The sequence below is a fragment of the Tauraco erythrolophus genome, chromosome 29 (genome assembly GCF_009769465.1).
Source record: "Tauraco erythrolophus isolate bTauEry1 chromosome 29, bTauEry1.pri, whole genome shotgun sequence".
Taxonomy (NCBI): domain Eukaryota; kingdom Metazoa; phylum Chordata; class Aves; order Musophagiformes; family Musophagidae; genus Tauraco; species Tauraco erythrolophus.
The window spans coordinates 1314624-1340635 of record NC_141493.1 but is presented as its reverse complement, the minus strand read 5'-3'; the positions used below and the strand labels follow the sequence as shown (position 1 = coordinate 1340635).

At 41.3% G+C, this 26012-nt stretch overlaps 1 protein-coding gene across 1 annotated transcript in view; it reads left to right on the top strand.

Annotated features, from left to right (window-relative positions):
• UNC5D (unc-5 netrin receptor D) overlaps positions 1–26012 on the top strand; it is a 66797-nt gene that overhangs the window by 7190 nt on the left and 33595 nt on the right. The window contains exons 3-6 of the mRNA XM_009989083.2: positions 3979–4082; positions 21294–21474; positions 22294–22461; positions 23763–23927. Coding sequence (XP_009987385.2) covers positions 3979–4082; positions 21294–21474; positions 22294–22461; positions 23763–23927 — 618 coding nt within the window. The remainder of the gene's footprint in view (positions 1–3978; positions 4083–21293; positions 21475–22293; positions 22462–23762; positions 23928–26012) is intronic.

The following is a 26012-nucleotide window of genomic DNA, read 5'->3' as shown; positions in this document are numbered from 1 at the left end:
GTCGGGTATAATAAGCTGTGGGGAGAATGAGATAAAAGTAGGAAAAATGGAGTAATTCCAATCAGTAGAAGAAAAAATATCTTCCTTCCTTTCTCTGAGGAAAAGAGATACAAACATCCTGAAGAGAACTAAGAACGTTACAGAAATGCTGTGATTTCTCTGTGGGACTAAGCATACATTGTTTAGGAAAAAAAAAGTTTAAATACTGTTCCTATAGACATTCATAAGAGCCACTACTGACGATAATAAAATAATTCATAAGCGAGGTAAGTAGTTTTCCACTTTTTCAACTACGTAGTTGATTTGAAATCTAGATCAGATGGTTGAATCTGACATTCAGACAAGTTAAAACGGCTTAGGAAAAATTTTGTTTTTGTAACAAGGCAAAAGTATTATTCTTGCACTTCATCCTTGGACTGGAAAATTGGACGACAGCTTCTCAAAGCCTGCCCATGTATTGCTGGTGAAGAAGTAATGAAGAAGTCACGAGCTCAGCACGTGCTGCCCGTGTTGGAGGACACCACGCAGAGGATCAGCCCTTGTTGTGTGAGGAGATGGCTGATAGCACCCCCCTGCTGCTGGCTGGTGGGGTTATTCCAGCTCGCCGCCATCCCCGTTGTGACCCGAGGTTACTAGAGGCAGATGGGAATGCATTTCAGGCTGATGTGTGTTCCCAGGTGCTAACATCTGCTTTTTCATAGGCCTTCTGCACGGCCTCATGCTTTGACTTTGGAGGCAGTTGTGTGACCTCTAGAGTCGCGTGGTGTGACATCCAGTATTAAGAAATTGGACCCTACGTAGCTACACTGTGCTGTTAAGTTACTGGTAAATGACTCTCTATGCCTCCTGCTTGCCATAATGAGAGCAGGAAGGAATTCCACTGTGCAGAGTTGTGAATTATTCAGCTAAAACGTATCTCTGCCTCATCCCAAACAGGGACAGTGGTTACCAGTGGTGACTTTGACGAAGGGCGTGTGGTTACGGCAGTTGCTGTCGCTATTTGCTTGGGGGGCATCGTTGCTTGTACTTCAAACAAAGGGAAAAACTCTGGTCTTGTAGTCTGACAATCGTTAAGGTCTAAATCACAACGCTGTAGATTAATTAAGAGTTATGGGGGAAGGGAGGCTATTTGTTTTAATCTCTTTTAGCAGAGAAGACTCATCCCAGCTTTAATACCGTAGGGAGCAGAGGACAGCCGTTGTCCCCGGATAGGAAGTGTTCAGTTTCTCTCTGTTGTTCATATCTGAAACAGTGGGCTGTAGTTCACAATCAACAAATCATTATTTGAAAGATGCAAAAAATGGAAAATGCAATAAATGCCACCATAGCAAGAGGGACATAAAAAACCAGGACCCAAATACAAGTGTTACTATGATGCTGTGGAAATACTCAAAGCCTCATGCAGGTTTTACCTTGCAATTAGATCTGCTACGTTGTTCGAGCAGAACTGGAACCTGAAACCATCCTTTTGCAGCGTGCTGCCAGCAGAGAATTCAGGCAGTTACTTTCCCCCGATCTGTTGTGATCCCTTTTCCTTTAAATCACTAGTTCAGGTCTTCAAAGACCAGTACCAGGAAATGATGGCAACAAGCTGCAAAGGGGTGGGAGAAATGCTTCTTGGGAGGAGATGAGGGGCAGCAGAAACAGGTTGGGGAGGTTCAAGCAAGACACTCTGAATGGTGACATTATCAGGTAGTGTTCTAGTAATTCTTGATAAATCTTTTTCTATAAGATTATACTCTTTTAACAGGTTACCTTAAAATAAACACTTGAGGTAAGTAATAAGAAAATGCAACTCCTTAATTTTATAAATGATAGATTTTTTTGTTGTTGGCTGATTTAGTTTGAACGTGTAAAAATGTGTAAATTCGGTTTTTTATTTTACTGCATTAGCTGTCATAACACTGAATGAGCTAATAATTCCCCTGTATTGCTAAGCTGCAAAGGACTATTATTCTGAATTGAATTTTTATTGACTTTTCTCTGCACTGTGATTTCCCAACCCCATAATATGGCAATATGAGTAAAAATCAAAAGCAGGTGGAACTGTGTGTTGGGACTTCTAAACCCATCACTATGGTACCAGTTCTTCAGTAAACCACATCCCCAGCTGCCATCCATAACTGCAGATATCCCATTAACCCAACAGGCACTCCAGAGAGTGCTCTTCATTCTGCTCTATGTAATGTACTGAGTGTGGCGGAATGTTTCGCCCCGGAACTGTGTTCCTGTTTCCTGTACTGGCTGTTTGCTGTGCTACTGGTACTTGAATCCATGTTTTTTTTTCATGAAAAGAACAGCAATTCCTGGATGCAGACATGATGGGATTTGTTAGTAGTGCAGATGGAAAAAACGACGAGCTGCCAACAGATGCCTACAGCTGCCCTCCATGAGTTTCCAGGGTTCACCCTTTGGTGGACCTGTGTCATCCTATCAGTGGTGTTAATCATCCTATTAACAATTAAACATCCTATTAATCAGTATGTTAATCATCTTCTTAACAACCACTTAATTTGGGGCGTGAAGTTCTGACTTAGGGAATAAATGCCTTTAGAGGATTAGAGATGAGAACGTGTAGGTCCAGAACCCAGAACTCTTCACAGCACCTGTCACCGTGATGCATAGTGTGGTAGTGTCAAGTTCTCCTTTTTCGTTCCTCTTTTCTTTTTTTTTTTTCACTTAAAGCCTAGAGATTCCGAATTGTGAGTCAAGTCCAAAGCATTGCAGCACTTTATATTTCTCTGAAAAAGCAGGTAAGTATTTCTTTATGATAGTATGGAATGCAGAGAAAATGAGAATCATAGAATCATATGAGAAGATGGATCTTACTCCATTTTTCATCCTAATAAAGGCATTTGTAGGCACAGCTGCAGCATAACTGTTAATGAATGGCTTTTTAAATAGGGTACTAGAAAAGATATTGGTTATCTGTGGGGAAAAAAAAATTGACATTAACAAAGAATCATAAAAAGGAGAATACATGCACTGTGTGCATCTTTCTCTAGTGACCGGCTTGCTGAAATAAGTCTTAATGTGCTTTATAAAATATATTAAAGCGTAACTGATTCAGAGCCTCTGCTGTTTAAGAGGGTGTATTTCATGAAGTGTAAGCAACGGAGAAAATTAGATCAGTAAATCCACTCTGTGGAATTTGAGACACTGCTTGTAGAAAATGAGTATGTCTGATGGCAACATCCTAACTCTCAAAGCACGTGTTGTCAGTAACGCTCCTTCCGTTCTGTTTTCATTTCACAGCAGCAAAACTTTGCGCGTTCGTGGGCGTATTGGGGTGAGGGCGATGTCACTGCGTACAGCTTTCCTTTGTATGGAAAAGGAAACCTTTCCATGGCTGCTCTGCGGCCACGTCAGTGTGATCTGAGACAATATTCCCTGTTTCTTATCCTGAACTATTAGCTTGGCCATGATATCTGAAACGAAGCAATCTTCTCATCAGCCAGTTTGGAATGCATGGAATTGCTCTCAGTCCTTCCCTTCCCTTCCCTACAGCTTGCATAGGCAATCTAAACAAAATGTGTAGCTTAGAACTTTTTATAAACCACCCTGGCATGTATCTGAAGTAGTGTGTATTAGGAGAATTATTCACCCAGTCTTGGATTCGTTGAGTTGATTCTAACGGCACCCTAGCAATACCACGTTGTTCTTGCATTTAATTCTCCTGTTCTGCAAAGGCAACGGCTCAAGGGACTGAATGCACCACTGGAACCTTTGTGGGTTCTAAAATTGGTTTTAGACGGTTTCTTAAAGGTGGAGAAATGGAAACACAACTAAAAATGGCAGGATCTCTGCCTCTCCTCTGGGGAAGAATTAGTAGCTCTGTTGTCCGTCGCTTTATGCACACGCTGAAGAGAAGAATGGGGCAAAGCATTATTCTGTTGCTCACTTCTGCAGCCTGCATAGTATTGCTTGGGGAGGAATGGCTTTTGGAGGTATAATCAATTATTGCATTAAACTCTGCAGATTTACGGAAAAACTTTGAGCAAGACCCACAAGGGAAGGAGGTTCCTATCGAAGGGATGATCGTTCTCCACTGTCGGCCACCCGAGGGAGTCCCTGCAGCTGAGGTGAGGCTTCGTGCAGTGTCACTGCTGGTGGCTGCTGAGAAATGGGGAGAGGAGAGGAGCAAAAAGGGTTTAGCTACTCTGTGGTTTTCAAGGTCCAGTGTTGGTTACAGTGTTCTTCTCTCACAGACTGCTTTAAATATGTATTTTTTGGTTATATGAGTTTTAAAGAAGTATGGGGGTTTAGCAGAATTCAGGAATGTTTGCTCCAAAAATCCTAGTTTTGATACAATTTTTGGTTTATGCTTACAAACTGAAAATAGGTTGTTACTTATTTTCTCAGAAATTACTTTTCTCATTGAAAAATAAAACAAAGAAAAAAACCACTAAAAACATGATAAATTGTTGCTGGAGAGAGAAAATCTACTTCAAATAATAATTTGGGGTTTTTTTGCTTAGCTTTAAAAATGCTTTTTGTCAAGAGAGTTGAATCTTACAGGAAACTAATGGGGATGCCTTCAAACGATAATAGCCAGGCTATTCTTGGAGGAAGATGTTCTAAGTGAGTTGTACTTAAAAATCTGCTAGGGAGGCATTAAAAAAAAAAAGAAAATCTGATGGTGGAAGCTGGTGTGGCATCACACTGTTGTTACCTATGAAAAGCAGACTGGTGGTGGTAGTTGTCAGCCAGTGCTGCACAGCAAAGCTGAGATGAGTAGTTTGAAGGTGAGCAAAAAGTTTACAAGAGAAAAACTATATTAAATCAACATGTTTTCTTTAAGACCAAAAGAAATTATGATAGGTGCACTTCTACCCAACAAGTACGGTTTGCTGATGTGATTGTATACCTTTGACTGCTTTCCAATTTCTGTACAGCTAAAAATGCTATCTTTATTGGAATTGAGCCATTTGGGGAAAAAACAGTGATTCTTGGTCAGCACTGTTTGAATTTTATTGAGAATTTTAGAATTATTTGAACTACAATGCTTTACACTCAACAATTAAACAGGATATCTGTCTTTAATGAATGTTAGGAATTATATCCAATGAAAACCTGACATTTTCATTGCTTTCTACAGAGAAAAATTGTAGAGTTCTCAATAAACCCTGGTTTACTGATGTTGATTGTAAAATTGTTATTGCTGCTAATAAAGCCTGTAAATCTTAACAGGTCATATTTGCTTTGGACAATAAAATTTCACATAAAGGCTCAGGATGCAAGGCTAATGCTTTGCTCATCAAGGTAAACAGTCTACTGGAAATAATTCAGTGTCTTTAGAAACTGGGTACTAGATTCAGATAAGTAACAGCTCTGGTCTGTGGCAGGAAGCTCGAGGTTATAAACTCTTTTGGTATTTTGAAGTTAAAGCAACCTGCCCTGTTATGCGTGTGGATGAGAAACAACTGAGACTGCCAGGAAGTCTTGCTCAATAATTGTTACGTGGGTACTGAGAAGTGTAGAAGGTTTCAAAACCCAGTGCTGGCAGCAAATCTATAGTTCTGATCCAAGAATTTATTTCATTCGAGTTTGGATGAAGCTCTAGACGCAAACATAAGGCTTGAAATTACTACGGACAAAGAAGCTCGTCTTCTGTTTCATTAGATGCAAAATAGATGCAAATTGTGGCATTGTTGGTTTTTGTTTGTTTGGTGTTTTGAATCCATACTCTGCATGGACCTGGAAATGCAAACTGGAAACAAAATGGATAGGAGACTCCAGCCCCTTTCATGTTACCATGCCAATATCTGTCTGAATCCCTCGGGAAGATTCTGATGATTCCATCCAGTGCAGAAGTTCAGGAACATTATTTTCCCAAAGAACATGTGTTTCCTGTGTGTGCCATAGTCCCAAGTTAATCTAGCCATTTATTTCTGACAATGCCTATGGATGACTGATACAGTCCAACCTCTGCTCATGCAATGCAGTTCAATGAGGGGCAGACACTTTACAACTGGAATGAAATTTAAGTTCACTTCAATTATTTATGTGCCCCATTATCAAGAATATAAATCTTCATCTCTGGAATTGTTTTTCTGCAGCTTAGAGGTGCTGAAGATTCCTTAAATCAGGGATAGAAGCATGAGAAGTAAATGTTCTTGAACTACACCACAGCTTAATCTGAAAAATCCCGTCATTAGTCCCGTAAGAAGTGGAAAGCAGGCAGTTTTTTGGTGATGACTGACATCATAGTTTCCTCACAATTACTGGGAGAGAACACCTTTCTTTCCCACTATTCCTTTCCACATTCTAATCCCTCCTCAAATATTTTCTTAGCCACTGCTAATGTTTCCTTCTTTAAACCTGAGTGGATCTCAGCAGTTCTTGGTAGGCAGAGGTACTTGTTACTAAATATATCAGCATTTCCCAGGCATGTTTATGCCATTATGTGCCATCCATGGCAACCCCTTGCTGTTTTTCTGTTGTGCAGGAAAAAGTGTTTAACCAAGTAGCAGCATTAGGGGTCCACATCTGAGAATTCCTGAGCTGTCATCACAGTCAGCATCTTTACCAACGGTGCCTCTCAGTATTCATCCTTTTAAAATTTATTTTTAGGAGTGGGACAGGAGGGATGATAGAGATCATACAGCAATCGAGACCAAACCTCATAGAGAGGTTCTCTACAGAGAGTTCCTTTAGATCAAGTTTAGTTTTGTTGGGAGAAATTTCTCTTTATACCATCTGTTCCAGAATGAGTAAGGCTTCCGTATCTCATCACCAGTAGCAATGAAAACACCCAGATTGAGTTTGCTTATATGCATTAATTTCCACACACAGTATGTATAAAAGAAGTTAAGAGAAGACAGATTAAAGGTTTGGATCCATAGTTTAATGCATCTAAACTGTATATGGCTTAAAACTCGGCTTGTATGAATTAATTTACAGATAATGGAAGCTCATGTGACATTGTCAGTGCTCTGCGTGCTCGTACAGTTCAGTTTTAGCAAATGGTCTTTAAGCTGAATAAGACATTAGTGAAAGCCAACAATCAGAGGGGACTGCAAATAAAGACCAGCAGTATTCCAGTTCAGCTTCAACGTTACACGGGCACCAATCAGGAGCACCAAATCCTGCTGAGGCAAGCACTGATCTCAGCGCTGCTCCGAAATGCACTGTACTGTCTTGACTCATTTAGCAGCAAATCTCAGTTGCTGGTGTCAGCTAGGTCTTCAGTAAAAGACATCTAAAGGAGCATCTCTCTAAATCCGCATTCTCCTCCCAAGAATTCGATTACAGCCTTCACAGAGCTACAGTCCAGCTCTTGTGCATGAAATTGTATTGAATGTGCCTGATTTTACTACTAATAAAAGCTCACGTGGCAGCAGCAGTGAAGAAAACGGAGTGCCTGAGGTACCACCTGTTGTTTTACCCTTTCAAACAGTTTAGGCAGCCGTAGAAAACGATGGAACCATTTCGCATTCCGCTTGGGCAGGACAGGCACCCACCTCTGGATGTGGCAGTACCACGCACCATCTCTTGGAGCACCGTGGCTCTGCTCCTGGAATGTGCTGCCTTTCAATTTACATACAGGTCCAGACCAGCTGTCTCCAGTTGCTCCATAGCCCACTCTGTGTTTCTGTCTCCGCAGCTTTCCCGTTTCCCGTTCGCCTCTAGGAAGTAAGGAACTTGAGAAAATTCCACCCATCTCTGCTTTGGGAGGTTGCTGAGGGTTTGGGGCGTTCTGGGTGCATTGCCACAGCAGTAAGAGAGTAAGAAAACCCAAATCTTGACACTAGGCAGACTGGAAAAAGGTTTTAAATCCTCTCCTCATGCATTCACATGGCAAGCAAAACGGAGCTGGTGAGCAGCTGTGCTTGCAGGCATCAGCACCCAAACCAAATAAATTCAGTTTTTTATGAGTTAAACATCAAAATAAAAAAGCAAATCCAGCATTTAAGTAGAGCATCTGATAATCCTCTGCTGTGGCAAATGTTGATTTAAATATAACAGAGTCTCTGCTGGCACAGGCTTGATGGGACCAGAGCCATTTCTTTCATGATTGCCGCAGAGTTGGCCTCGGGAAGAGGCAGTTCTGGCTTCCAGTCCCCACAACAGATTCTCCCCATAGATCTGTTTATTAATTGTGTGCAACAGAGGCCTCGTTTGCTGGGGGTGTATGCAGCGAGGCAGTTGTGTAGCACAGCAATCAGCTAAACTCTCTGATGGATCCTTGTCTGCTGGCATGTTTGCTTGGCTGCCAGGTGGGCACCGTGGGCTCGGGTCTCTGTACCCACTCTCGTGTCGCTGAGATGGTTTCACTCCACGGATATCAGAAAAACTATTTCTGATTTTCATTGGGATGATGAAAACGAGAGGAAAGGGAGTTCTCCTCTCAGAAAACGTGGAGTTGAAGACTGAGTTTGTCAGAGCAACATCTCCAGCCCTTTGCTCGTTATATCCAGCTTGTTTTGGGAACATTTTGGAGAAATTTGTGAAGGGAAGAATGGCTTCTCTCTATTAACAAGACGTTTTTAGAAGCTGTGTATTTGACAGTGACACAATACATGATGCATTTCTTCCAGCTGCATTATCTGCTGGTCTGACTCGCCAGGAGCCTCCCGTCACCCACACACTCCTGTGCCATCGCGGCGGTTGCACAGCACGGGGTCGGGTGCGGAGCAGCGGCTCCGCTGAGCTCGTACGCACCAGTTCAGTCCCGTGGCACCTCGGGCTGGTGCAGGGCTGCACACGGGGCCGTGATGGGCTCAGACACCCATCAGTTCATCTCTGAAAATACATGGGATGTATCCAGAGGTTCTTGCTCTAGTGGGCAGCCAGCCCCATGTAGGACCTGCCTCAGCTGCTATTAACGGTGCCTCATGTTATTGAGGCACAATGCCTCTTACACTTGGTTTGTATTTTTTTTTTCCCCAGTGCACTGTGCTATATTTTCTGTATATGTGTTTTGCACTTGTTTATTGTTGTGTATTTTATTGCTTTGCATTTTTCCTAGGAAGACACAGCAGTTGCTCATGGCGCACTCCTCTGTCGCACACCAGGAAAGCATTACACTGGCTTTAGATGACTTTTAGAGCATATCCTTAACCTGTGGCCTTGCGTAAAATATACTCTGCATTCAGCTCTAGTCCAGGCTCTTAAGTCCTGTGTGTGACTTACAAATGGCTACAGTTCAGCCTTGAAAATGTGAGATGAAGACTGGCTGGAGCAAACGAGGCATCGCTCAGCCCGTCTGGGAAAAGAGGGAACATGTTGCACGGTGCCTGATGGAGTTCAGTAGTTCTGTTTGCTTCCCCACCCCTGCCTATCGAGCTCCCAGGCATCTTCTCTTCATTCCTACCAATCCTGGAAAAAGCTTTACCAAGAGGCAGTTGTGTGGTCCATCTTGGGGTCATGCAAGTTGTAATATGCTGAAGTCAGAGCTTCAGCATGTGCTTCAGTCAACAAGTGGTAAAGATTGATTTTGCTTTTTGTTTGTGTAATTCTGATGGTTTTTAAGTAGTGCTCCGATTTATAGTGTATAATATAGAATTGTTTCTTCTCCTCAAGTGAATTTCCTGATATATTCTTTTCTTATCTTCTCAGGTGACCTTTACTTTTATTCTTTAACAGTTTTTCTCTAGACTGTGTTCTCTTCAGTTTCTTGAAGCTCTTCTTTTTTGGGGGTAGGCAGGGGGAAGACATCAAAAATAGATCCTCCTTTTTGCTGCATTTGATGAGCTTGCTGCTCTGTGTATATGCTGAGTATTTGCATTTTCAGTCTCTCCTCCATTGTTTAATACTTCCTCCTCCTCCTCAGGTTAAATAATTCTTCTCTAAAGCATATACACTTTGAGATCCTTTTTCTTTTGTTCACCTTCACCATAAAGCTGACTTCCACTGGGGCCCCTATGGGTGCAAAACAGCATCTGTGTGGTTCAGGCTGCAAGGCTGGGAAACTAAAGTGGGAATATGGTGTTAGCTCAGAGGAGCCAGTTCCCAGCGAGACCTGCCTGATGGGTAACAGGACTGAAGTCCATTGTGATGCACGAGGTGCAAATCTCAGCAGAGGCTGACTTTAAACATTTTGTTATAAATAAATACTCCCGGAGACTAAATCTCTGAATAGCTCATATTTGAGCATTAGTAGCAACTTGCAGCAGTTTCTACATCTACTGTCTGATCTGGGGTTTTTTTTTGGTAATAGAAGGGCAGCTGTTGTGCTAAACTATTACTGATGAGTGTAAACTTGTGTTGAGTGCTCTGCAGAGGCTTATGGAATACTCTAAAATATCTTTATCATTTAATATATGCATATATTTAAGCTTTAAATGTGCTGTATCCAGTGCTACTTTTTCAAATGCTTAGCACAGATTTTGACGTTTTAATGGACTGCTGTAGATGTTCCAGTGAATATTTGCACGAGTTCTGATGGTTTATTTACTGCTATAGCTTTTAATGGAAATGTAAAATCATTTCTCTTCTGGGCAGCGCATATTCCATTGCAAACACATCAACAAAATGTGAAACCCACATAAAATTCAAAAGCTGCAAGTATTCCAAAAGTAGTGAGAGTCATTGCTGCCTGTTTTACATAGTCTTGTGTATTTATGGGACTTGTACACATACAGTAAAATGTAATATGGCAGGATAATGGTATTGTAGTAAAACACTATGGCAAAAAGGCTGGTGAGTTATAGTCTTCAATGAATCTTGTTTCTAGTTATAGAAAACAGAGTATGATTACTAAATGCAAACAGCCTGCATTTTATACAGTTAGTTATAGATCTTGGGTCTTGTGTCTGGAATATCAATATTTGCTTTACTTTTAAGGGACATTAGTTACAATAAATGCGTGTAATTTTTCACCGCAGACATTTCACTTTCAAGACTGAGCTTGGGTGTGTGCAATATGTCTCAATGATTATTTATCTACATGTAAGCTCTTCCTATAGACTGGTTTCACTTTTAAGCAACCACTGCAGCCAACCTTCACGTTTTTAACATCATGAAGTTATGGGAAGCTGTAAGAAATTTAATAGTTAACTTAGGATAAAATTAGATGACATTGCATTTGGAACAGTGAAATAAATTCCTTTTGCTTTGTGAAGGAATTATGCAAATTCTTAACTCTTACTGTTAGTCATAAAAAGTAGGTTTCAGCACTTCAGAAGCCCTGGCTGTGCCTCTGCAGCTCACATGCTGTTAAGGTCTCTAAGACACCCCCCTGCTGCGAGAGGCAACGTTGTCTTACACTTGAGCTCTTCAGCCCACTGCTGAAGCAGTACTCCAAACTGTTAATGAAGAGTATTGTTTTTGGAAAAAAAACCCTGATCATGTTACAAATCCAAGTTTCATGGTAATTACTAATGTCTCTGCACAGATACATTCACCCCGAAATAGTCCATGCTGTATTATGATCATTAGCAGGTCAGACTTCGAAGATATAAAGGCAATAACATGATTAATAAGTTCTTCCGAGGTCCTACTCTTACAGTAGAGCTTGTGTAACCTTCAGGTCATGAGGGTGACAGCCAGCTGACAAATACAAGATCTTAAAATCTGGGCTGAATTGGTCTGTCTACTCTATGGTACTGCTGTCTATGAATTATACCTTTAAAATACTGACAGTTCAGGGGGAAATATCTAAAAATGTTCTAGAAAGCAACATTTTAACGACAGCTCATATATATCCCACAGCATCTTCTGGAGATGTTAAAAATTGCACAAATATCTAATTTATGAGTGTTTTCCGTGTAGAATTGTATATAAGATCAGTTTTGGCTTAAAGTAGTAAAGAATTATGAAGTACAGATATCACTTTGGAAGTGACTACACACATAGGAATGAAGAAACATTTCCAGAGTCAAGCCACACTGTGAATCCTTGAACGGATCATGATTTTCCATAGACTTAATTGTCTAAGTCTCTTTGCAGAGTGAAGGTTCTGTTAACTACAGCACCAGTGGCAGACTGAGGACCAATTATTCATTTAGCTGAGGAAAATAGGTATTTCTTCCAGGAATGTACATCATTACTGCTTTTTTTCCTGTTACTCTGCCAAGAATCTGAAGAAATTTATATTTTTTTATTAGACATTATCCAACACTGTACGTATGGTGAAAAATGCTGCAGATGAAAGCAGCAGTTAGGAGGCTAATGAAACGGAACGGCTTCGTGCGTGGACAGAGCAGTTTTGAACCCACTTAGAACGTAAAATTGTATTGAAAAGTCCTTACAGATTTCACAAGTATCAAATTACCTTCCCTTGAATCTCGGTTTATCAGTTCTCGACATACCCTTCCGAGCGGAGCAGAACAACCTCTGAACGTTGATTCTATTCTGCTGAAACCAGGTGGCGACTTACTCGTAATTGCTTATTTAATTATTCTAGTAATTTCTTCTCCAATTTTATCTGGTCTGCATTTTAAAATTCTACCGTTTCTCTCCATTGTGCACAAACACATACAGAGACACAAATGTTATCTGTGCAGTTCAGATTTTTAGCTGCTTTTAACAGAAATATCATCACTTTCATTTTTCATACTTTATGCTGTTATGGATAATATATAACATGATCTGGGCTGATTGTGTTCAGAAAAGACAATCTAATAATATGCAGGGCCTCTTTATTCTCTAAAACATCTCTCAATTAAAGCCTTTTTGTGTAAGCCTGTGACTGCTCATAGGAGCACAGACAACACACAAACAGAACGGAGATTGAGTTTATTTTATCCTCCCTTCCATCTTCACCCAAATCTCGTTTTCATTCCGTGCCCTTCATCACCTGTTGTCTTTGAGAGAAATGTCTGCTTCAGTATTATCTTTCTGTCTTTTTTCCTAACGTACTTCATCTTCAATGCCCTGAACTTTTTTTTTCACCCAGCCTAGATCATGGATTAAGTATTACAACAGCAGTTGTAACACACAGAGTACAGAGCCTGGAGTAACACTCTGTAGAGGTTCAAACAAAGACCAGGTTTCAAAGGCAAAAAAGGCTTGTGATTATCGGTGCTTGTAAAAACCACTTTAATGCTCTTGCTCAATATGCTGAAATAAAAAGCCTTAGATTTCACAGTTATTCTGTGTAAGTGAGGAATAAAAAGGACATGGTTTTGCACAGAACTGGTAGTCTTTTAAATATGTTACAGGCAGTTTAGTGGGTTTTGTTTGCTCTACATGTTTGGCAACACAACCAGTTACATAAACTGGGATGTCTGGTTGTGCAACCTAGTTAATGGTGAGTTTATTTTTTTTTCTTTTTGCTTCGTTACAATCACGCTTAAAAAATCTTATTGCTAAGCCGTTTAACATCGAACTGGATATATTTTGGATGCTCTTTTTCAGACATTGGCAGTTCTGAAATGTTATGGAGTTGTTAATGCAATGCTTTTTTCTAATGTTTGTTCTTGTTTGCACATCTCAAACCCCCCTCAGTGAGCAAACAAGGTCAGCCAGGTGTGCTGCATGAGTCACGCAGCTGGCTATTGAGCATCCACGTACCATCACGTCTTTTAAGGCTTTGACTGTTTTATGTTGTTTTCAACTGTGGTTGTTCAAGCTCATCATAACAGACCTGCCAGTCTCCACAGCCTCACACACAAAATACACTGCGAGCCATCTCAGGGAGTCGTAGATCTGTGTAAAACTCACCTATTTATTTGGACTCTGTGTGTTACATCAACAGTTGTGCTTATTCTGTAATACAGCTGTCCTCTAAATTTAGTTTTCACACCTGTGCCTAAGATGTAGTGCATTTGACTGGACCAGTCACTCACCACTGGTACGTCTACTGGCCAGATGGAATACCCAGCATACCAGTGTTGGGGAAGCTCTGCTTCTGATAGCTGCTTATCATGTAGTGAAAAGGTTAAGTTCCAGGTCAGCATGTTCCATGATTTCTCTTGGAAGTCAAGCTCAGAGGTTTTTAGCATGGTTTGAACTCGTGTGCTTTACCATGAGTATGCAGAACTGGACCGAGTTGCAGTGGAAAGCTGCTCCTTTAGCTGGAAGCCTTTTCATTCCCATTTAGACCGGCCACTGGAGAGGAGGACCACTTACACTGCATTCGTTGCCTTCTGCCATCCTAATATGCAGTTTGAGATTGTGCTCCTCTCGCCATTATTCTGTCCCTGTGCTGTTTGAGTGCTTTAAATCTGTCACTTCTCTTTTTCCCTGTACCCTTTTTTCACTTGTACCAATTATTTGAAACAATGGCATTTGTCAGCTCTCTTCTTGTCTCCTTAGTGGTATCTCCAGGTGCCTGTTTTGCTGATTTTGTACATTTTGCAGCTATTGGAAGCATCTCAGTCCCTGCATATATACCATTTATTGGAAAAAATCCTTGGATGTTTTCTCCAAAATGAGCATGTGCTGGATTTCATGCAAGTGAACTGCGTGCTGTGTTTTCCTCCAGCAGCAAAAATGTTTGTTTTCCTTCTGAGGTTTGACTTGTTCTAAGTAAATCAGTACACCCAGGAGCTACTGAGGTCATGAAATAGAAATGCTGGAGCAAAACACTTCTGAATTAGATTGCTAAAATGAGAGGGGGAAAAAAAAGAAGTGAGATAACTTTGTAGTTCCCCTGAATAGATAATTCCTTTTTATAAAGACATGTGCTTTGGGGCTTTTCTTTTTGATGTACTGTTTTGCAGTGGCGTATATTTTTCTGGAACTGTTTTCAGAAATGTTCTTCATTTTGAATGCTTGAACATGAAAGGATAAGTTATAAGACTTTACCATTATGTTTATAATTGTAAATAATGAAGGTAATTGTGTAAAAGAGTCCTACAAGGATTCAGAAACTTCACTGTAGTGCACATTTTGACTGAACAAGGTAGTTGGAGGCTTTATCAGTACAGGCTTGTTGTTCTGGTCAGCAGGAGGAATGACTGTTGTGGTTATTTACTGGTGCTGCGTTAGTGCCTGGAGCTCTTGTTTGCTTTTTCTGCCTGATTCCTGAAGGTGAGATCTTCAGCATGTTGGCCATCTTCTCCTGGTACTTACAACTTCATAATACAGCTGTATTCTGAGGCTGTGAAGAGCGTGTTGTGCTTTTGGACGACACTTTCACGTGCAGCTGCGTTTGTTCCCTTTTCAGTGGGACTGAGACTTCTGAATTTGAATGCTGAAAGCAAAAGTTTGTGAGCAGAAGGATCAAATCTATTTGGCAGAAGGCTGCATTATGCTCTGATTGTTGGTTTGTTTACGGACTTCTACAAAGCCCTGACCATGTCACGTGGGCAACTGGGATTCAGAAACAGGTTCCTTTTGCTCAGGGAGTAGGCTATTGTGGAAGGAAGAGATGCAGGGGTCTTCGGGAGAGAGAAGCATGGCAGAGCATTTCTCAGACCTTCCTTATTTTTTGCATTCAGGAACAGACAGGGAGGATATGTGACATCTTCAAAGCTGCAGAGAAAACTTCTCTTAGAATTGGTTTGGGTTTTTTCTAGCCAACATCATTCAAGATGTCAGGAAGGTATGGTACAGTTTGGAGCAATGGACGGAAGGTGCATGAAGAACTGCAGGGAGGATTGAGTGAGAGAAGGAACAGTCTGCCAGGAGGCAAGGTTTAGGGAATGTGTTTTACCTCTCTGGGTGTAGATCAGCACCTTTTTTAATTGCAAACAGCGTTACAAGAGAAAGCAGAAAGTTGTGAATCTTCTAAGTAGGGACACTACTGGGTTTTGTAATGCTGTGCAGTGATGTTTAATCAGAAGCAGTTAGAAATGCAAGAGAAGAGATTGTTTTATTTGTACTCTTTGTTTCCAATTACTGGAAGCTTTCTGTGATGATTTTCTTATCTCTAAGTATTTGGTACTAACGTGATACTGCCTATCAGGATGCCATGTTAGCAAAACACTGTAAACATCATTTCCAATAATCTTATCTAAAAATGTTTTTTCAGTGTCAACTGCACTTATAATTACTTTCCAAATGTCTGTGCATTGAAAAACAAATAAAACCTCCCTGGTGTGGCACCGTGCACACCATCCCTGGAGCTTTTAGGCTGTTTGTTTCCTTCTATCCATCCTAATTCACAATACTGCGAAACATACAGTGTGCGTTGCATACGTTTAAAACAAGGTCTGTGGATTACTAGATATCCTCAGATTCTGAGTTATTTAGAAAAACCAAAGCTCTGGATGAGTCTCACCTGCTCACCTGTATTGCTGAGCTTTATAGTCAAGGGACTAGGATTTGAGTTCCAACTAAATAATTTTTTTCTGCTTACCATAAAATAATTGAAGTCAAATCATGTGTGTGCTCTGCACCACCTGTGGAAAACCACCACGTAAGCCCCCATAGCCTTGACGTTTGGTAATGCTGATTCATTTGTAATTTTGCATGGAGGTAAAGAACAGTATTCCACTTAATGTTAGATACTTAGTCCTCATAAAATAGGAATAAAGATAAACTTATGTGGGGATCTGATTGTATCTTTAACAATGAGACAATGTGCCGTTAGCAATGGCGTATTTAGCAATTTATCTTTTTAACAATGTTCTAAAATAGCACGTCTGAGTCAACTCCTTGCCCACCTTCAGCATTATAAATTGAGATACACTTACAGGCTGTCACCTTTCCCATTATACTAATTTCAAAAGCATATTATAATTTCTTTTTGACTCACCCCCTTCCATGTTGGCCTTTATTCCCTTCCTCCGCATTTGTCAGCAGTATGAATTTTTGGTTGTGATTTTGAAGCGTACAAACAAAAATGCTCAGTCCTTTGTGAACTGGACATAGCTCAGAGTAAGAGCTGTGGTATATATGAGGGAACATCATCTCTGGTGGCTTCCCTTGCTGGAGGAGGTTTATGTAGCAAATGCACGAGCTGCACGCTGTGAAGTGAAATAATAAGAAAGAAAACGTGCATTAGCAGCATGCAGCACTTGAGTTTTCAGATGATCCCTTTTGCAACAACTGGCTGCATCTCTTCAAAAAGATCCCTGTGCTGCTTTCCACAGCGCAGCCAGCAAAAGCCCAGGCTGATTTATGAGTTAGTGTGTCAGGTTTATGTAATGAGATTATATATTCAATCTAATGAAGGAGAAATATGCTTACCAGACCAGTATGACAGCACTGTGATTAAACGATTCGGTAACACTATTCCCTCAGTGGATTAATTTAAAAAAAAATGCAGCAGGTACAGCTGACCTGCTCCTCGTGTGTCGCTGGCGATAGGCTCCTGGCAAGGATGGCAAGTGGGTTTTGATTGTGTTGATAAAATCCCTGTGTGATCATAAAGGCAGATATGAATGGTTTGTATCCAGCAAACTGGCCTTTGTTTTTTATTAATCTCTCACAATGATTTATGCTGATGGAGGTTTCTCCTCCTGATTTGTTTCTTAGGGTAGAAAGCAAAATAAAACTTAACAAAGATGTGCTGTCATCCTGATGCAGCGCTGTAAGGGGAGCACCTGCCCTGCCACACTCCTCTGTTCCAGCTGGAACATGAAGGCAGGTTTCTCCAGCTTACACACACCTCGGTTTTCAGGAACAGGAGTTTCACGCCACTGAAACAGCTGTTTTTAATAAGACTTGTAAAGATTGGGGAAAATGAGACCTAAATCAATGATAAGGCAGAAATAACTTTTTCTAGCCAGGGGCCTGAGCTGATGAGTAGGGGGGGCAATATTCACAAGAGCCAGCGTTCGCCTGCCATGGTCTCCAGGGGCAGTGGAGAAAGAGAGATGTGGAAGAGAATCTCCAGCAGACATTTCATATTAAAAGAAACTTTTTTTGTAGAAAAGAAATCAGCTTAAAACATGTTTTCTTCTCCAGTTAAGTAAAGCTTTCATCGAGAAATTAGTTAATCTTAGTTTTAGAAGTTCTCAGCCTTTTTCTTCTTTTTTTCATGCAAAGTCAGGTTCTAGAGGGGAAGATATGGTATTGCCTAGTTCTTTTGCACATATAACTGTAATTTTTTTCTTAGCCTCGCTACGAGGGACGCGTAGGAGATCAGAGGGGAGAGCTGTGTTTAGTGTAGTTACCTGCAATCTCATGAGCAGCAATATACCTATTTATTCATTGCATTCTCTGCTAACCACTAGTCTGCTGTGCTTACGCTTAAACTGTTAAGTGAATCTGGGACTGACAAAACAGTTTATCCAAAAGATACAAATATTGGCTTGTTCTCTGAGAACATAATGAACAGTGGTAGTGGCTTCAAGGAAGCTTAAGGATGTGTTTGTTACTTTCTCCATCAGAGAGGGAATGTTTAAAATCTGTAAGTTGTCTGTGCTGTAAGAAACATTTGTGCTGCTGTGTCAGATGTTGACCTTTCCCATCTTAAAATCACAAAGCGTTTCTCTTGCATCAAGAAAGCAATTGATTCTCTCTTCAAGAGAAGCTGATGTTCTAACTATATTATCTTTGATATATATGTACTCTGGTTATTGACCACATGAGCAAGTCAGATGCTGTATTTAAAGGGCAGGATAGGATAATCTAAAAGCAGTACTAAGGCCTTTTGTCTTCTGACCTACAAAATTATCAGGTGTGCCCACAAGAACTCTGAGTTGTATTGTTCCTGTTGGATATTAAATCTCTTTATAGTCTCAGACAAGATAGGTAGACAAAACAGAAAATTTGATCATGGGCAGCCAGCTCTCAGGACGTTTAAATTAGATTGAGCAACTGATGAAGAACTCTCAGTGCATCAAATCATTTAATGCCTGTAACTGATATCTGACCTACTCTAATCTTCAAGGTTTAAATAATAAGTTTGATATTAAAACCAGCCAAACAAAAAAGTAATTTCTGTTACTGCAAATAAGAATGTTTAGTCTTACAGGAGTTTTAACAGCCGTATCGCCTCCCTCTCAGATTTGGCCAAGGAGGAGTAATGCTGAGCCAGAAGAATGTTATCTCCTCATCTGCAGTCAGTCAGCTTTTCTCCTTGAATTGTGCAGGAGATGTCTGTGTAAAGGCTGGACACTGCCTGTGGAAAGTGAAATAAAATGCTCCCCGTGATATTGCCGTCAGGCTCAAGAGCAGCTGAGATCCTGGGGCATGACCACCTGTTTCCATAGAAGCCACAACTCAAACCCATAAAATGGGCAGAGTTTTATTGGAACCAGAACAACCTTTGCCAGAGCTTTCCCACAGTTTCTAACTCAGCTCTGCCTCCATGAATATTCTCATGGATATTTGCAAGTCCCCAGAGTGTCTGAGTTTGCCACATGGAACTGGAAGATGTACGTTCGTAGTATCTCTGTGGGTACACATACCAATAAGGCTGACACTGATGCATTATTTACTTTGCACATACTAAGCACAGCGAGACTCCTCCACCTTCAGCAACTCAAAGAGCAGTTGTGTTGCTGTAGGAGAGGCTGACGAGCTGCTTTAACGTTGTAGACAGAAATATGGATGAGTTAGGATAAGCTTTATTTTTAAAGAAAAAGAGTGCGCTTACTTCTTGTTCTGGTGTGCACCGTAGCATAAAAAGTCATGTGGTCCCAAAACTCTTTAAACTTTTGTGAAGGAGATTAAGAAATTTTTTACAAAAAGATTTGAGAGGAAAACCAAACCAAAACAGCCTTGTGGCAGTTTATAAGAATGGAGAAGACAACAGCTATGCTTTGAGTGCTTGATGTGAGCTTTGATGGTGACGTTCTGTCTTCGTTACTGGTTTTGGTTAACTGCAGTTTGAGGAAGAGAGTATTGAGAGCCAAAATCCTTTAACTGCTTTCGGTAGGAAATGTGTAATGTACTTCATACTCGGGTAATGCCTCTTTTGACAGATATGTAAAATAATCACTTTATTGAATTTCATAGTCACCATGTAGGATAACTGCCACAGACCCAGATTCTTTCACAGGTGAGTTCCCCGCTGGCGGCTGCGGTGCCGGGACACGGAAGCGATGGATGTGTCAGTCACACACCTTCTGTCCCCACCTCACCTAAACGAGTGATGCTACTGGAAGGGGAACCTGCTGTCTGGCATGAAATGTAATTGGCTTTGATGGTCAGCTTTTGCAGATTTGTTTATAAACTGGAAAATCTACAAATTGCCGACCATCTGCACAGAGCAGTGTGCTAATGAATGCCTGTAGCTAGCAAATCCATAAGCTCATTACCATAAAGTTCCAAGTCCTTCCACAAGTTCCTAATGGAGGTTATTCATCTGAACTGAGACGAGAAGGGTATTTGACTTCAGGGTACAGTCAACCTCCTTCAGGTCTAGAAAAAGCTATTAAAATAACTCACATTTATTCAGTCTTTTAATAGAATCTGTTGATTCTGCTTCTATTTTTAATTTTTCAGTTCTGTACCAGCAGCTTACGTTGCCTTAACTATTTTTTTTTTTTTATGTTTCAAGTAGAGAAATGCCTTGCAGATAATTCCTGGGTCTACTCAGAAATATGTTGGTCCGTGACCTAGAGAAGATATATTGAAATATATTATACATAGCATTTCATGATACTTATGTACCTTGCCAACAAATACTAATGGTCTCCGGTTTAGGAATGTTTCTGTAAATTTGGAATCAGTTATTATGATTTAGCTCTTGCACTGTGTGATGTCAAGTGATTTCATCCTTCTGTCTGTTTCTCTCTTTTACATCAGACTGATGAGGTCATTAGCCCAAGGCATCAAGGGCCTTTGTTTCATTTTATAGATTTTACAGACTTTACCCCGTTTTTTCATTCTCTTAGGGAAGCCACAAGGGCTCTCCTGAATAGGAAAATAATTGAATAAATGAATAGTTATAATAAAAATAAAACACACAGTGTAGAGTCAAGAACAACTACAGAGGAAATAGTAAGATACAATTATTTAAGATGATTGTTTCAGGTTCAAGCTTTAATACTAATGGTGAAGAGAACCAGGAGGTAAATGAAAAATATTGAACTAGATTTTATCATCACTTCTTGATTCCTTGGATTAAATTTTAAACCCTCCTAACTACCTACCATGCAAACAAAAGTGTGATTAATCGTTCTCCTTTTTTTCTATCCTTTTCTTCCTTATCTTTCTTTCTTTTTCTCCCAGTAGAACAAAAATAACATTTCCCTTATAATCCATACCCTTGCAACTTTGAACAAGCTCTCTGCCATTTTCTTTTTGTTATTTTATGATGTCATAGCATTTCATTTGGTGGGTCTTTGTTAATGAGCTCTAGAGTCTTCAGAACAGGAATAGTTTATTTTCTGAATTTGTGAGTGCCTGCGTTTTTGGGAATCCTATCCTAGCTTCATTTTTGTCTTAATGTTTATAATTAACATCAAAATTACATTTATTAATGAAATCTTTGAAATACAAATTTGCTGATTTGCCGCTTCTTTCTTTTCCTACTTCACGTTCTTCTCTGCTCCGTCCCTCTCCAGGTGGAATGGCTGAAAAACGAGGAGCCCATAGATTCCAACCTGGATGAGAACATCGACACCAGAGCAGACCACAACCTCATCATTCGGCAGGCGCGTCTGTCCGACTCCGGGAACTACACCTGCATGGCCGCCAACATCGTCGCCAAGAGGAGGAGCATGTCTGCGACAGTGGTGGTGTATGGTCAGTGACAACACAATAACCGTGGGAAAACTTAGATGTGTGTGCTCTTATTGCTGGAGTATTTCATACTTTTAACATACCTCATTCTAAATTAAATGGCCAACCTCCTTCCTGTTACGATGAGTTTCGGTTCTGTTCCTCAAGGCTGAGATCGTGCCCTAGATTGTGCCTTAGTGGTTAGAATTCGGAGGGGTTTGTTTGTGATGGATTCCCAGAAGTCACGTCAATGATAACTGTCCTTGCTCCTGATACTAAGAAGATCTAATTATAAACTAAACGACATAAACAAGCCTTGCCTGTGTCAGGAGACCCTGGAGCACATGCCTAGGCAGGTCCATGAAGGGCTGCCTGCCTTGGATCTGTGCTGCTGCTGCGGCGTCCAAGCAGTGACGAGCGAATCTGGGTGTTACACAAAGGACAAAAGAGCAGAGCCATTGTTCACCATCCTCTGCTGCTCTCCGTGTTTATTACTGCGCGTGACATTTTATTGGTGGAGGCACAGCATTCCTAAATCACCCTTTTTAAAATAAAGAAGTCTCGTTTATGATTTAAGCAAAGCATATTTCATGAGAGTCGAGGTGCCTGCTTTTACCTCCCTGCCACACTCCCTCACCCATTGCACTTCTTGGCATACTCCTCCTCCAAAACAAACACTCTTTGACACCGTGGTCTTTGTGTAGTTGCGTGCCGGCAGGTCGCAATGCTCCTGCTTCAGCTTGGAATTCACCTGTAGAGAGCAAAACCAAAATTCTGCCTTTGAAGGAAATGGCCTGATGAGATTTGTCGCGTGATGCCCCTCAGCACGTTTGTGTTTTGCAGTGAACGGAGGCTGGTCGTCATGGACCGAGTGGTCCAGCTGCAACGCACGGTGTGGCCGGGGCTGGCAGAAGCGGTCACGGACCTGCACCAACCCTGCTCCGCTCAACGGGGGTGCATTTTGTGAAGGAATGTCAGTGCAGAAAATTACCTGCACTTCCCTTTGCCCTGGTAAGACATGTGCAGCCTACTAAGGAGTAGCTCGGGGTGTCACGTTTATGGGAGAGCTCTCTGTCTGAAATGCCAGGTAGACAGCTGTGCTTTGAAAAGCCCACTGAGGTCAAAAGGCAATTGGAAATTCTTGCATCCTTGTTTAGACTACAGCTCAGAGCCTGGTGTAGGGTCTGAGCGAGTCACAAGCACCTGTGGCCTGATCTGCCAGGTTTGCCAGCGGTTTAACTTCCACTGACGCTCCCTAAATATGCAATCAAAACCCAGCAGCTGGCTCGGTATGAAAATCATGTAAGTGGGTGGGGGCACGGCGAAAGGGGAGGTGATGTTGGTAATGCTGGAAAGAGAAACGCAGGAACCTACAACAAGAACTTCAATTATTATTTGACTTGCAAAAGTTTGCTTTCAAGTATATTAACTTTTTGAAATGGAGTTTCTGCTGTACGTGGAGCACGGCGTTACATCCCTGGACACTGTACATTTCCTCATTTGTCCACCTGAAACCTCCCTTACCTGACTCTGGAATGTCACATATGCAGCTAAAGAAAGTTAGTGGGAGCGTGTGTGTACGTGTGTGTTTGAGAGATGTTTGCCTGAGGCCACGGGGTAACTTCTCTGGATTCTGGCAAATCTCTCTTCTAGCTTTTAGGAGTTTTTAGATGCAACATGTCCTGAACTGGGATTTAAAGAATTTAGTATTATTTATATTTGTCGCTGTGTTCATCTGATGGTTCTTGAGTCTCATTTATGCATGAAAAAGAAAGGGAACTGTGGAATCCCTTCTCATTTGGGACAGGGTCAGAGACGGCTATAAAGCAGTCAGCAAAGCAACATATTGATCCAGTGTCTTGCTCAGAGCATTAGCCAGCAGCCTACAAGGCCAGTTGTGCTCTTTTTGTAAATGTCAGCATCAGTTCTCTGGTGGAAAACGTGTGGCCTGTCTACATCAGCCTGTGTTAAGGTAGACTTTGCATTGAAACATTAGAAGCTAATAGCTCGGTGGCAAAGGAAACGTTTTCTCCTGCAGTTTTAATCGATTATATTTGCAGAATGTTAGGTACTGGTGCTGTTTTAAAAGCTTCTGTATTGCATGCTTGAGGAGGGACATCCTGATGCTGGATTTCAGCTTCACATCTGATAAAATTATACTTATTTCTCATCAGAATTAGAATTTTTTTTTTTTACTTGCTGTGACCTGAGGAGAGATATGAAAAAAAAAAAAGTGTTCGTGGTAGGACCTCTTAACTACCCCAGTTTGATATGCAGTGATGATGCCTGTTTTCTTCTTCCTCCCCATTCAGTGGATGGAAACTGGGAGGTGTGGAGCGAGTGGTCTGTGTGCAGCCCAGAATGTGAGCACCTGAGAGTTCGGGAATGTATTGCACCACCTCCAAGAAACGGAGGGAGGTACTGCGAGGGCTTGAGTCAAGAGTCAGAGAATTGCACCGAAGGGCTTTGCATCCAAGGTGAGTAACAGTCGGCACCGAGTTGGATTCAGGAGGTACAGCCTAAAATGTGCCATGTAATCCAGGTACTGCAGCGTATCTGCCACACACCATGTCAGTAGAACTCTCCTGGCTGAAATATTACTGTGGAAACACAGATTGTTTTCAGAGAGTTGCATATGTGGTTTCTGAGTCACTGGATTTGTGTAGCACATACTTTACCTCTTAATTATCAGATGATTCTAAAATCCCAAATAAAGATTTTTTGCAATGTGTAATTATGACGACCTGCTACAACATGTTTCACAGGTTGTACTATTTGGCCTTTACCTTTTCTTGCAAGTAAATTGCAACACAAATACTCTTGTGCAAGAGCTGTTTAAGGTCAAAGTTTACTCCATTTGTTGCCTTTAACACAGAAGTTTAAATAAAGGCAAATCTACTTTATGGTGAGTTCCCTGTGAAAGGATTTGCCTTTCATAAATGTCTGGAAAGCATCTGGCGTTTGGTAGTTGCTACTATCAACAAAAAACAAGGAGCCAAGAAAATCAGCCCTCCAGCTCCAAGGTGCCGGGCAGACCTTGTGTTTAAGTCTTCAGTGTTTCAAAGCTTCAGTGTTTAAAAGGACATAAATGAAAATTAGACTTTTTTCCTTCCCCATGCTTTGAAAAAGAATGACTAGTAAGAATTTTTGAGTGCCGCAATTCATCAGCTTTTGAGGCCCAACATGGTGATCACGTGATGTTTTCTGAGGTCTTTCTTCTTCCTATACGTTAAATGAATGCCCTTCTCTGCAGATGGCTTGATAAATCCAGAATCCATTTATGTGCAATTAGCACATCTACTGGAAGGCTTGTCAGAAGGATGCACTGAAAGGGGCATGAAAAGATGCAGCTGAGGTCTGCACACTTATCACTGTTGGTGACTGTCATGACTTGACTTACCATCTAGTTGGCTCCTTCTGTGATTTTCACCAGAATTAATAAAAGGTGGCCCTATTCAGGTCACTGCCTCCCAGGAAAGCCTTAATGACACTGCAAGGTGGTACAGATTGCCTGTCCTACCTCGAGAATAAAATATTTTCATATTGTGTAGTTATGTGCCAGTCCTGTGTGTCATCTTCCATGCTGCACTTCTGCTTTCGAGGTAGAGGAGCAAATACTGTATTACGCTTCTCTTGCAAGTGTGAAAGGAGCACGTGGCCTGGGTTACTGGGCACTGAGAGTCACCACAAACATTTTACTTGATGGTGACGGCATCATTCCATGGGGGAAATCAGTGAAACTCCTTGAGTCCCTGTAGTACAGTTGGTTTCTGGAACAAACTGTGCCTCTGAGCACTGCTGTGTCACCCACAAGGCACTGTATCACACAGGCTTTTGTTGGTGGCTTCTCCAGCAGTTAATTTCTCTTTTCTCAGCCCCTCTCTCCGAGGAGTTCATGCAGACACTGTCCAGGGCAGCACTGGAATGCCTGTTCCGTGGTGAATTATCACTGTAATATCGGCGCGAGTCCTCAGGTGTCACAGAAGCACGAAAGGTTGGGGCTGTGCTTTCCAGCTGGCTTTTGAGAACTACCTCTGGTGTTTACTGCTAATTCCAGGAGTGAATTTTTGGGAATTCTTCTGGAATAAAGCCCTCTGATGCTTTTTGTAAGAACAAAGGTTTCACTGGTCAAATGAAGTCTCTTTACCCACGTTCCTGCACGTAGAGGAAAAGGAACTGGGTGTTTGGAGTTCTGTTCACAGACATGGTACCAGTGCAATGTTTGGGTTTTTATTATTTTTTTTTTTAAATGTTTCTGTGTTGCCTAGAACAAGACTGTTTTTCATAGTAAGAACTATAAAAGCTGCCTTCTAAAATTCTCAAGGATGAACTCTGTACGTGTTGGTGCATTCATTCAGCATTCTGCGCCTTTACTGGGCGTTGTAAGTGACTGTGTTCTCTTACGAGCCGCCTTGAGCCCCAGTACTGGTCACCAGTGCTGAACTCTGCAGAAGGCAGTCAGCATCTCCATCTGCACACCTGCAGCTTCAGCGGGAAGCTTGGTGCAAGTTTGTTCAACAGAAAGGGACCAGGATGCCAGCTGGTCCCAACGGTTCACTTAA